The sequence below is a fragment of the Mugil cephalus genome, chromosome 7, assembly GCF_022458985.1.
Source record: "Mugil cephalus isolate CIBA_MC_2020 chromosome 7, CIBA_Mcephalus_1.1, whole genome shotgun sequence".
Lineage (NCBI taxonomy): Eukaryota > Metazoa > Chordata > Actinopteri > Mugiliformes > Mugilidae > Mugil > Mugil cephalus.
In genome coordinates, this window is record NC_061776.1 from 14,012,532 (window position 1) to 14,026,234 (window position 13,703).

At 41.1% G+C, this 13,703-nt stretch overlaps 1 protein-coding gene across 1 annotated transcript; it reads right to left on the reverse strand.

The window, feature by feature from the left end:
• Positions 1-7,945: 7,945 nt before the first annotated feature.
• On the reverse strand, positions 7,946-13,043 carry ube2v2 (ubiquitin-conjugating enzyme E2 variant 2). The gene is made up of 4 exons (XM_047588933.1): positions 12,895-13,043; positions 9,282-9,430; positions 9,031-9,156; positions 7,946-8,845 (listed from the first exon to the last, which is right to left on the reverse strand). The coding sequence occupies exons 1-4, from the start codon at positions 12,908-12,910 to the stop codon at positions 8,699-8,701; spliced, it is 438 nt and encodes a 145-aa protein (XP_047444889.1). The 5' UTR covers positions 12,911-13,043; the 3' UTR covers positions 7,946-8,698.
• Positions 13,044-13,703: the final 660 nt, after the last annotated feature.

Sequence of the window (13,703 nt, forward strand, 5' to 3'; positions counted from 1 at the left end):
CGCTTGTCTGTCGAGCAACCCAGTGCATCATCTTTTGTGGTCGAGAGACACGTTTTCAAGTGGCCAGAGGCAGAACCTTAAAAGGTCGGTCTTGCATTTTCCTTATTGTGTGACTGCATTTCAGCCACTCAGCAGGAGCAAATTGCGACCGCATCCCGACACCGCAGATTCTTCTTCATTAATTCCCCGTCTGTGCCATGTAGTCTATCGCAGATTGAGCATCGATTCGTGCAGTGGTTCGTTCTACGGCCACTGTAGCAGCCTGTTTTCAGTCACGCAGAAGTGGTCACTGCTGGAATCCTGAAGCAGCGTTGTATGTGGTGAAAGTGCTTTTAGTAACATGAGAAAATCACATGTAACTCCTTTTCCTTCAACATGAACACACAGGGTCATTCAGCGGCGACGCAGACATGTTCATATGGATTTCATTTCATCTCTGAAGAGGTACGAGCTTTGGCTTCGGACTAACAGCAGGTGAACACTTTATATGAACTGCCTTATTTATCATTTTTAAGGAGTAGGAGTTACAGATGGTTATAAACACTAACTCCCACACCCAACTATAAAGTAACTGTAAGGAAACACTAGGTGTTATCTAGAGATGACAGCGTCAGTTTCGTCACATTGATCTTGAGTTATATAATATTAGTGTTTGTTGTCACTTTGATGACTTTTCTTCTTGCGTCACCTTGAGAGGAGACATTTATGATTTTGAATGAAAAGACTGTCGGATAGATTTGTTTTGTTTTTTTTAAACTGATGCATTTACTCTCCTCTCAGGATGATTCATCCTTGACAGCTGTATGCCTTTTCTTTTTCTCTCTAGCGACATCATCAGATCAAATGTTCCGAACCTCCGACTCTTTGTGTTTGATTTTATTCATAGACTAAATAAAAACCGGACCTAGCCGCGGTGACGTGCGGCACACTAATCGGAAGAAGTGAATTTAGCTCATGGCGTCATGATGATCTCAGAAAAGAGATGATTTTGGAATGGAAGTCTGCAATATTTGAATGCTAGTCTTCCAGAGATAAGAGATTTTCCAGAGTCACCACCTACTGACCGGTCGTTGGTATTGCACTTTAAGCTACTTGGGCTTTTCACAACTCCAGAATGGAGGGTACACATGTGACATCACAGCTAGCGAAGTCTCCGTGGTTACGGCCACTGAGTGGCCATAAAGTGATGGTTGAGCACGGACATTAGTAGCATTAGTTTGAATCATAGATTTTAATAGCGTCTTAATGGTAAAATTCATTCACAAAAGAACTGTTGTGTGATTGACTGTGCCAACAGATTTGAAAAGTAGTCAGAGCTATATCTCTACAGAAATCTCCGACTGCCAAAGAAAAGAGAAGTAAATGGATTGCTGCATTAGTAAGAAACAACTGGAATCCAGGCACAGAAACCTGGTGCTGTGGTTCACATTTTGTGTCAGGTAATATTAATTTATGCTGTGTTTTTGGATGAAGTCATACCTTAGGTTACTTATTAAGTTACGTTCTGGAGGGCTGTCAGATGAGTTTGTGGATGTTGTTGTTTTGTCATAGTTACGGCCGACAGTAACTATCTCAGTTCCAACAATAAAACAATAAATTTGTGATCACTCCTCGTCATCCTTTTAACCTCCAGTCGGATGTTACATTATCGTACGGCTAACGTTACTTCTCGGTAAAGCTCTTAGCGTTAGCATCTTTTATTTAACTACATTTATCATAACTTAACTTAAACTAACTGAAACTGAGGCTAATCCACTTTTACAAATCCACACTAGTTCGTATTGATCCTTGTCAGTTCCAATTGTTCTTAATTTGATCTAATAATCCACATACATCAGTCTCGCTGTATTTACTGATACATTTCACCATGTTTTTGCCACTCAGGGGACGTGGCCCCGGGTGGCAGTGACACCAGTGCATACCATCTATACCTATTTTCTAATCAGCGTTTATGTTTCATTCCTAAAAATCAAATTGTTCAAATAAAATAAGGGGTAAGAGTTGAGCCATTGTTGGCATTTAGCCGTATTTGAAGATGATGTTAGCACGTTACTAATAACTGCTCGCTGTGAGGTTAGCGATCTAGGAAGAGCTAGAGACTGTGGATTAAAGCTGGCCTCTTCTGAATCACGCTCATCAATTTGTGTACAGTTATTTAGTGTAGATGACTATGTTGTTTGCTACGTATGAGTGTGTCTAAGAGATTATATATTTATAGACGATAAACATGTGAGTGTTTAACTAAAGCTGCTGAAGACGGATGAAGGCATCGCCTGTAAAGAAGCTAGTCAAACAGAGATTCCTCTTCCTTGTACATGACATGAGAGGATGACATACCCTCCAGGGAGGGGGGAGGCGGGGTGTCACAGGGTAGCGCTCTGAGAGACACTCGCCTGACCGGGCTTCTGCACACAGCTCCGGGATTCCCTCCTCTTCCTTCCCAGTATTGTCCCACATCCTGCAGGGCCAGGTCTCCTCTCCTCTGCGGCCGGCGCTGCCACAATAGCATCAGCGGGCACCGGGCATTGAGGGGTGACCAGAGGGACACCAGCAGTCAGCCTGACAGGATGTGACACACTTCTCTCAACAATTAATGAGTACAAAAGGAGCAGCTGACACGACATGACAGGCTTAGCGTGGCACTTCGGGCCTTAATGGCTCCGTGAGTGGCATCTTCACACACGCAGCACTCTGAGGCAAAAAAATGGACAATGATGGCGACAACGAAAAGTCGTGTTAAATTCGACAGACGGCCGCGCTCTTGAAACAATGACACAGCAACACGGACGGGAAAATGGTGACAGAACTGGAAAAAAAATGCTTTGAAACTTCACTACATTTCTCCAACAGCTTATTTTAGACATGTTTAATAATGAAACACAGAGCCAGTTAATATAATAACGAATACTAAATATATCATAAAGCGTCGGCAGTAATAATCCAACCCTTGGAGAGGCCGCTCTGCTGCTAACACTTCAACCAAATACTAATCATGCCTGTAGCTACGAGGACAACAACTGCACCTTCAATAATTTACTAGAAAGCCCCGCCAAATATCATAAAATAGCAAAGATAAATAGCTTTGCCACTAATACTTTCAAAGCAGACATTTATTTGTCCTAATATTTGCCAGGAGGAAAAAGCTGAAAAAAAATATATAAAAGCACAGAGATAAAACATTCGACAAACTAGTATTGATATCCTTTTTCCCCTGTGACTTCCCTGGCCTGTATAAATGAGAAAAAAAAAGCTGAATTTCTGCCTCCTCTGGCGCTCGCCGACTGTGAACAGCAGCCTTCTCAATATTAATAATAATATTACCGATGGCACCACTGAAAGAGAGGGATTAGTGCTCATACTGCTGGATGAGAAGTCACTGCTTGGCTGGTATACATGTGGGATTTGACTTGACTTTTCTTTAAACGCGGCAAATGGGAAGCCAAAAATCTTTTTCATTTAAGAGCAATTAAGTGGATCCCAGAATCACTGGCTCCAGCACGCCGCCGAGGCTTTTTTTTTTTTTCCTCTGGTTTTATTACCCATTTCCTCTCCCTTGCGCCAGGAGAAGGAATGCTCACTTTTCTCTCACAAAGCCACATTTCCAACGTCAGAATCACACAGGGACCACCGTGATTAAGTGCAAGTCAGTGCTTCCCTAAACATGTGAGACATTATGGACCCCCTTCCTCCTCCTCCAAACACTGGAGAAGTGTTGTGTTCCAACATTTATGTGAAGTAATTAAAAACATCCAGCAGTAATTTAATAGTTCTCACCAAGCAGAGACATGAAGTCTACACAGTTTTTTCGCTCTGTATAAATAACCTGGAATGCAGTGAGTACACAGACAGGCGATTTGGTCTTTTTTTTTCTTTCCTCACTCTTCCTGCTTTTTTTTTTTTTTTTTTTGCAACATTTTGCAAGGAGCCCTGTTCTGTGTCACTTTGACCGGAGATGAGGTCGCGCAGCTACAAGCGACACGCTGACTTTTAAATTTAATGTTGCAGATAGCGTACGTCCATCCATCATAGCAGATTCAAATCAGAGCTGTATCTCCAGCGAGCTCAGACTCACTCGACTTCGCCGAGCATAAAAAATGACCTCAAGCTCTGGCGGCGGCGTTGCCTCTGAATGTAGATGTTGAAGTGCATGTCAATAGCCCAGAGAGCAGCGTAACAAACATGTGTTTCCAATCTGCCTCTATTCTCACAGCGAGAGAGGAGCCATTCATTCATTTATCTCACTATAAGTACTGCACTTAAACACTCAACACTGTTTTGCAAGCTCTGAATACTGTGTGTGTGATAAGCTTAAGCAAACAATGTTGCTGATTGTTTTTGATAATACGTTTAAAAAGAAAAGGACAAAAAAAAAACTGATTTAAAGAGTTACAGATTCTCTGACTGTTTTATTTTATTACATGCACAATGTTAGCATCAAACGCCGAGGTTAACCTGTTAGACTGTAATCTGAGAGGAAAATTAGAAAAGCACACTTTTTTACTGGCTGAGAACATTGAATTAAACTGATAAAGGACATTAAAGACTGGCGAACCTGTTCGTGAGCGATAGGTGGAAGGTAAAACAAAGTCTTAGAGCTCGAACGAACGTTAGATCACGAGAAAAGGGTCGTTCACAGTAAAACTTGGAGCATTAAAAACGGCATTTAAGATGATTGCTGCGGTTTCATGCAGCTGTTTTCAGTCAAAAGCTTCTGATAAACAAACTGTACACTACCTGCCTAGCAACAGGTTAGCAAAGACGGCTAAGAATTCACTCTAAAGCTTTACTTAAGAGTGTATAAACTTAGAATTAAACCTCAGTGCTGTACATCTGATTTATAACAGAATCCCTGAACACATTAGACCGCCTTAATAAAGTTAAACCATAGGTTTTCAACAGGGGGTCCGTGACCCCTATGGGATCCACGGAGGCACTGCAGGGGACCCACAAAATCTTTGGTTGATTAGACGTTTTATATATATATTATTATTTATTACTATTATTTTTTTTTTGTAAATTTCACCTCACAAATTTAAATTTCTTTCAATACACATTAACATGAATGCAACATATTTTAGTAAAGGGATAAGGAATAGCTTAATATTAAATGCAATAATAACAATAATGTATATAAATAGCAGTAGGCTGAGCTCAATATATAATGAATATAATAGGTATATAATATAATATAATAGGTCCCTACTTAAGCTCTCCATCAGTCGGGGTCCTCGGCCTGAGTTTAACACCTCACTAATAGACAGGAAGAGAAATAATCTTGAATTACGACTGTTTCAGGTTGATCAGTACTTAAAACTATGAAAAAATAAAACATGCGATGAAGCACTAGTACATATATTTTCTCATATAAAAACAACATTGAAATAAAACATCTGCATAAAGCCAATTTCCGTCTATTATTTAAATTCAACACCCAATTGGTTTAATTTGTCAAATGTCAAGTCACAGATTATGAGCTCCCGTCTCTGTAAAACTCAAAATGTAAGCTATGACAAGGACTTGGAGAATGGGAACAAATGGGGTCGGGCGCAGAGACAGTCTCCCACCAGTGGCCATAAAGAAGACAAAGCTTTTTACAGTATCAACAGACGCAAGATGCGACCTTGCGGCCCCCTGGGGCAAAAGGTGAGAGCTCTGGGAGCGGAGGCCTGGTTCCAGCAGTCTGCCGGCAGACGAGACGTATGTCCTCCTCACCACATTCCTTCCCTTCTTAGATCACCGAACAGCTCTCTCTCTCCGGTTTTCTGCCTTCAGTCCCTTCCAGCCCAGAGAAATGTAACTCTTTATTTTCTCCCGGGACGTCACCTTAAGACGAAACCAAAATAGAAGGGCCGGTACGAGCGCAATAAGCTCGGTGAGCTTCCAGTGTGGCTTCAGCTGGTGCTTTTGTGCAGGTGTTTCGAAATTCAGATTAGTCTGACGGGGGTGGAGGTTAAATAGTCAAGTAAGGATTTCCTACTTCCTTTCAAATGAGTCAAAAAAAAAAAAAAAAAAAAAAAAAAAAAAAAAGTGCAGACCTCGTGAGCAATGGTTCAGAGAGGTCTGCTCTGGAAATGCATGTGGCGAATAAAAGAGTAAGTCTGTGTAACCTGGGGCTGTGTCTTTTATACATGGGGATGACTGAGCTGCTGAGTGAACTGGCTGCAACACAAGCCACTTCTGATTTCATATTCATGGCTTCCGAAGGGAGTGTGGAAGAGGAGGAAGGAGGGGGGGAAACAAACACAACAACGGGCAAAGAGAGTACGGCTGATGGAAGCTAGACCCAATATATTAACTGTCATATCTAGAAAGTCAAATCTCGTCTTGTGCAGGGCGAGGAAGAGCGAGGTCATCCTCCGCAGCAAACACTGACTCATCTCACACCCACACGCACCAAGACAATGGAAATAACACATTTTTTACTTGCATTCAGAGATTTAACGTCCTCATGGCGCAGACACTAGTTATCCGTTAACGCGCACGACCTCCATGGTCCAAAAAGGACACACGGGGACACCCGTCAGGAGTGTACAGTAGTTTAGGAACAGCTGGGGCTCCAGCTCGCCTACAGCAAACAGCAAAACACGTCACTTTTTCTAAAGAGTAATGACAGCCCTGCACAAATGGAGCCTGGAAGCATCACAGCGGCTCTGCCTTTTCAGACAAGTCATGTCCTCTAAACAGAAGACTCTTCACAGGGCCGGGCCGAGGACGCGATACATGAGGGTGGAGCGCCCTCTAGAGGACGGGGCTTTGATTGAACCTGAGAAGCAGTCGAGTTGAATAAGCACACTCTGAAAATATATGTTGGAAACATAAATGGTTTAACTAGCATGTTTTCTTTTTTTGCGTGTATATTATATATGTTGCTTTATGTCCTCATACAAATTCATGACTCATTTCCATATAAAGTAAAACACACTGAGACAAGACGCCTTTGTGGTTCTATCTTTATGCAAATCACCTGTCTTGAGATTACACACACAGATACAGTAAATACGAGTACAGAGGCGCCGTTTTTTTTTCCTCCCCCCTTGCCAAGCTGGCGGAGACGGCGCTGCGGCGCGGGCCGACGTGAGTGACCCCCAGCCCGAAAAACATGATGCCCCCAGAGTCAGGCTGCAGTGAGGGGAGGAAGGGAGGGAGGGAGGGAGAGAGGGAGGGAAGGAGGGGAGATATACGGCCATGGGGGGGTCATGCAGGTCAAAAGTGGAAGACACTGCGGCTCATCGTTTTCAGATGTCACACGCAGACACACTATCCTAATTTATCAAGCTCCACACATGTAGCCTTCAAACTTACTAATAATGTACTTGTGTTAAGCTCTACAGAGAAGCTAGGGGAACAAAATTAAACGCGGACTGAATAATTTGTCTGAACGGACCATTAAATATTAATCCCTACAAAATAAGTTGAGCCCAGTATGTAAATGACCAGGGCTACAGTTAACGCAGTTAGGATTAAAGGGTTCCTGGTAAATAGGCTTTAAAATGAAAACTCAAAAGATCCCTACACACTCATTTTTAAACTGAAACAGTCAACTAAATAAAGATCACACTATCCCCAGTAAAATCCCCATTCGGCTAATTAAACTTTATGAATAATCAAACAGCTGAAAAGCAACAAAAGGTCACATTCTCAGAGGGAACAGGACCCTCGCTCCACAGTGTCACACACTGGATATCTGCAACATTCACAGGCTACATACCCAACAAGGTTGTGGTCAGGAAACTATAAATATGCTACCAAATGAGAACTCCAGTGTGTTAGAAATTGCATTTTTTTTTTTTTTGTTATCGGCAGAAGTTTGATGAGACATGTTTGGATTAGATGGCACAACAGGGACAGAGAGAGCGGTCTCCAGATAAGGGCCCTCTTGTGGGAAAACTGGCAACTGTATAGGCACCACTGGGGGAGTGAAACAAAATTCAACTTTGAGATTGGGTGGTGGTTTGTTTTCTCAGACAGTGATTTTAATTTCAGAAAATCACAAGTTCATACACCTGCCATTTCCACTTGAAGTTAAATGCGAGGGTTTCAAAACAGAACAGGCTTCAACGTCTGTTACATGTCAAAGAGCTGCAGAACAGAAACATATTGGTATTGTGTCAAATACAGATATACTGTATATTTATATATATATTTATATAAAAAAAAAAATCTTTCTCACCTTGTGACACTACTTTTAAACTACGGCCACAGTTCAATAGTCAGCAATCTGTGTGATTTTTTTTTTTCAATTAACCGGCTAAATTTATACTAACAACTCAAAATTGTGGCTTCTCTTGGACTACGTATTAGTTACAGGACATGCCCTCATACACCCATCTTGCTGTTTACTTCAGTGATCAGCCATTTCAACATAATAGTATTGGGACTCTGGTAAAGCCTCAGTGTGGCGTCATGCTTCCCTCTTCAAGCCTATACAAGCTGGAACAGGTCAAACATAAAAGTCATTGTCAAAGTATTTTTTTATTAAAGGCAGATAACTGTGGTCTTGTTGTCTTAACTATCTACTCAGTGCTTAACTGCAGGGACATTTTTTTTTTCTCTTTCCAAATGAGCTATGCAATAAGAGAGTCCAATCTTGCTCTTGCAGACGATATTGTTGATGTGCGAAGTGAGCCTCTTGATGATTTTACACAATATTTCTAAGAGAGTAAGGTTTAAGACAGAGGGTCGAAACAATCCATTACGATTAAGTGCTGTAGGTTTGTCCTTCTGGTGGTTGTGGAAGCTTCATATTTTCTTTGGACATCATTAGACGCCTTAACTCTTGAAGAACAATTTTAATGCTATAAGAATTCTGCCATTTTGCTAATACTGGTATGCTACGTGAATCCACCTGTGAGACAGAGAAGAAAGAAGACAAAAGAAAGGCACTGAATCAGTCATCGTGACAAGACGGCCGACAGTGACTTATTGCACAGGCATCGCGAAACTGCAAAACAATTTCTGAACCCACCCAATGATGTATAATAGAGACAGGACACTCATAAATAACCGTGTCAGATGTGCGATGACACTCACCGTCCCGTTGGAATTATTTATCCCATTCATGCTAATTTTTGTTACAAATCTAACAGTCGGCGCTGTCTCTGGGTATCTAGGTCCACATTCCACTTTCAGACTGTATATCCTGTTCTCGTAATTGGTCTGAAACAAACAAAAAACAGAGAGGGAAACAACAACTTCAGATTCGTTATATTTCCAACAGGAGAAAGTATTTTCCATCGGTGGTTAAATAACAATCAACACGCCGAGTTTGCGCTGCTTCTTACTCTTGCTGGTCCAATGATCATGCCTGTCCACCGTGTGAGAGTCATGTCTTCGTCATCCTCGAGGCCCCAGCTGACTGTGCCATCGCCTTCGCCCTTCTGGCCTTCTTCAAGCTCTTCCAACAAGCGAAAATTGCGTGGAACTTTAACTCCTAGAATGATAAAAGCAGAAATACACACAGATATAAAAGGATACATCTGATGGTCTACGTTTTTCCTTTTGTTGACAAATTATACGAGTTTCTAAAAGCTCCACTGTCGCTGAGAAGCTGTGAAGTAAATAAACAAATAAAATTGAAGGTCGCGTTCGATAAAGAGGAAGTGAAAAAAGACTGATTTTACTCTTCTTTGAGGAAGTCTACAGTTTGTGGAAAATTTTATTAATTAAAAAGGAAACAATATATTCTATACATACATTTTTTTAGACTGAGCACCGCAGACTGGAGAGAGAAGAGTAATAAACATGTTTTATTTAGGTTTGTATCAATAAATCATAATCATAAACAAAAAATGTCTTAGTAAATAATAGGTGGTTTAGAGTTAAAATGTTCAGTCAATTTATAGATGGACTGTTTTACTAACTCTAAATGTATTAAGTAAAAACTAAAAGGATTTTTTTCTTGAGTTAAGTAGTATTTAAGTAAATATATTTGGGTTTTGTAGCTCTGACAAAATTGGCAATTAGAAAATGTCCCTTTAAAAGATTAATCAGTAAACAGAGCGTAAAACTATCCCCTAACAGGCAGAAAAATAACCAGCGGCTACTTTTATAATCAATTAAGAATTTTTATTCAATTACTTTTCCACTTGCTGCAGAAAGAGAATTCATTACTTGAGTGTTTTGCCACTGCTGGTGCCCCAACTGTGCATCATTTCATAAAACCCATGCCATTAAATCATTAACATTCGACGCGACCATGTGAGTAGAGGCGTTAAACACGCGCAAGACGGCACTGGTTATACACGAAATGACTCAACAGATGATGCACAATGAACACGAGGCCAGGACACGCTGAACATTTTGTCTACCTACAGTGGAAATGCATCTAATTTGATACTTTGCTCATGAGACGTTCTTTAAAAGATATCTGATGCTGCCAACAGTGAAGCCTAACAAATGCTACACTCTCGACAGTTGTTTGGAAACGGTCATGAGGTTTGAGGCATGTGGGGATATACTGCTGATTTTTAACCAAGATTCAGAGCAGCAACCAGTCATCTTATGACCAGCACCGTAACAACCGATAATAGAATCATTCACAACTATTCGGCCGAGTGTTACTGGGGAAAGCTTCTGGAGGGATGGGTGATCCGTTGGCATTGAACACGCAGCCTGACAGGCACTCACGGCGATGAAGAATGAAGCCACCACTTACGGCTTACGACGGGAGGTGTGGTGGAAGTTTAAGGCACGGCACTTAAGTAAAACAACTGCTGTTCACGAGTATGATGTTTAACACGAATTCTCAGAAAGGGAAGTGAAATTCTGCAGAAGCCCCATGATTGACACGCAGGACTGACGAGCTGAAAACATTACAATTTTCTGCTGTTGTCAGACTTAACAAATCACTTTTTTAAAAAAATCAATATTTCACAACGGCTCAGCAGGAGCCAATGTGAAGAACCGAGACCCGACTGTCAAGTGTCGCCATTTTCTCAAAAGGTATTTGCTCCCAAGCTGCCACTCCTCTATCAACATACAAGCACTTGTGTTACCGGTTAATTTAGTTTGCAACAGACATCTGTGTGTCAGCTGCTACGTCTTAAGGCATAGGCGACTAAAGCCGCAAGTGACACTTAATGTTGTCAACTGATCTGCTAATTATGTTCTCATTGAATCATTAACCATTCAGCCCAAAGCTCAGATAACAGTATTTTCTCAAATGCGACAATCCGATATTGTTCTAAATGGTTGATTCAATATTTATAGTTTAATTTAAGATGATTACATTTAATGTTATTCTTAGTGTTATGTTTTTAAACTGTAAAATCGCTCAGTGCACGGCCTTGATATCGCAAACCGTTCAGTAGGAAACTTTAAGGGAGATTAAGATCTGATAGATTTGAGTTGAAATGTCAGGGTGAGCTTCAGTTTGTCCTTCTCATCTGCACCAGTTACCATATTGTTTTTATTCTCCTGTTGTTTCTGGTTTTGCTAGTGCCACCTGTTCTCCCGGTGCTCAGTAAAAAAAACCTCTGACAGGAATGAAGTGCTGCAACTATCTGAAGCATTTTCTTCAGCAAACAGTCTGAAATCTGTTGTCATGTGCAGTAATCAGTGTTCTTACTTATAAGTTCATTTGCATCAAAATGTCGTTCATGTGTGCATCTATGGGTGTATTTTTGAATGACGGTAAAGATTCATCTATCGTTTCTGGTGTAAAATATTATCCCTACATACAACCGCAATGAAGCTGCAGGAGTATTAGCTTTAATGATTGACTCAAAACATTAGTGATCGGTGAAATTAGAGTTTCACAGCACATTTCCTGCGCTTTAAGTCTCGTCTACTAAAAGTCTCGCAGAAGTTAGTTTCGATTAAGGAGTTACTTCCTACTTTCTCCACTTTGCTCAGTGTTATGAAATCCCCACATTTTATGCTTAAATTAACGCAAAAAATAAAATAATACTTTGAACGCAATGCGAGTACATTAACTAATACTGTGTTGTTGTTTAATCCGAGGTTTGTTGTGTAGGTCTAACAGCCACGCTTCCTGTTGAGGGCTAAATTGGGTACAGGGCCCCGACTATTTGCTGAAACAACGCATGGCGACAACAGCAGCTGCATCGTTTCATCAATACGGCGTGTTCCTGCACCCCCCGCCCTGCAGTAGCACACCGCCACCTCAAGTTAAGGCACTGCGCTGCTTTCTGAATCCGTACCTTGACTGAAAACGTTTTTTATTTTTATTGAAATATTTATTTAATTATTTTTGTCCAGCTAAAACTACAACAATAACGCCAGCAAATGGGAGCGCTAATAAAAACAACGGAGGGGCCACGTTAAAACATTTCCGTCGCCGTTGTGTTTGTTGCCGAGGGTCATATGTCAAGGAAGCTATTAAAATTCACACGGTTTATTTTGTGACTTGCATGTTGTTCTTGGAGTCTAAAGGCAATTAAAACGCACCAACTACACACGTCTCGGTTATTATTCAGATCAAGTGAGCGTCTAGCTGGATGAAACAGGATCGACTCTCGGTGCTGAAATGCTGTAGCTGCTAAGTTAGCTACAGCAACTCACACCGCCCAGTAAAAGCCAACAGCGAGATATATTATATGTAACGTTATATTTTATATGCATCGCGTATTTGCAACGCCGACGCCTATTTTTTGACACATTCGGCAATTTCAGCTAACTCACGGGGCAAGCTACTCACTCGCCTCGCTTTAGCTAGGTTAGCTAACACAGTAGCTCCACGACATAGACGGCCCCCGCACAGCGCGTTGCTTTACCGAGACAACATATTTACGGCAATATTATATAAAGTCGGAGGAATTTCCTGAGCGTTAAACGCGAGTAAGCATTCACGTCTTCGGTGCTAAAGTAACAGCGCGGTCTTGGCTTCGCCCACACTTTATGTCGCCGTGTGTGTTAGTTTGAAGGATCACAGACCTGAGGAGGCCGCCATCTTCTTCAGCCGAGTCCAGAAGCTCACAGTAGTACTGTGACATCACATAGGAGCAGCTAAGAGCAGCATCACACCGGCCGATCCCCGCACTGCAAGCAACCCTGTCCACCCTCTACTGTGCATTTACACTCCACTGATTCATATCAGTGACTAACCTTAAACAACTTAAAAAAATAAGATATACATCAAAATATAGGTGTAATTTTTTAAGCAATGCAAAAGCAGCTCAAAAACACCTTTTTATTGTCTCGACAAGTTGTAAACAAAACTTGATTTTCTGTGCTTGACAGAGACATGACAGCAACCGATCGACTTTCCCCAGCTTAATGAATTCACACCACCTGGATTTGTTCACCTTTGTCGGCCCGAGCTCACACAAATAGCATACGATCATCTTAGAAAATTAACCACTTTCCACACAAAAAAACAACAACAACTTTTTTCATCTTTTATCGCTGACCAGGGGCGATTCTTGGCTTTAGGGGTCTTTTAATGTCAAGCCACTGTGTCACAAAGCTATAATTTGGCTTAAAAAAGTAAAGAAAGGAAATTGATTTTAAAAGAGCAGATTAAGCAGGAACAACAAGTGCAAAACAAACCTAAAGATATGATGGTCAATAATGATAAAGAGACAACATCTGCTCTAAACCACATACTTTCTGCGGTTGTTTTTTCTTCTTCTTCTTCCCATAGACAAACCTTTAAAAAAAAAAAAACGTTTTTAGACACTCCTCAAAATGAGCGAGACACACCTACGCCGTTGGCTAAATTTCTGTTTTAGTTAAAATACAGT

Bases quoted from the DNA above. Each gene is read 5' to 3' on its own strand.
- ube2v2 (XM_047588933.1), bottom strand. The intron at 9,157-9,281 runs GTAAGAAGCAGC...TGTTTGTTTCAG, and splicing joins TGATCATTGGACCAGCAAGA to ACCAATTACGAGAACAGGAT. The intron at 8,846-9,030 runs GTGAGTGTCATC...TCTGTCTCACAG, and splicing joins TAAATAATTCCAACGGGACG to GTGGATTCACGTAGCATACC.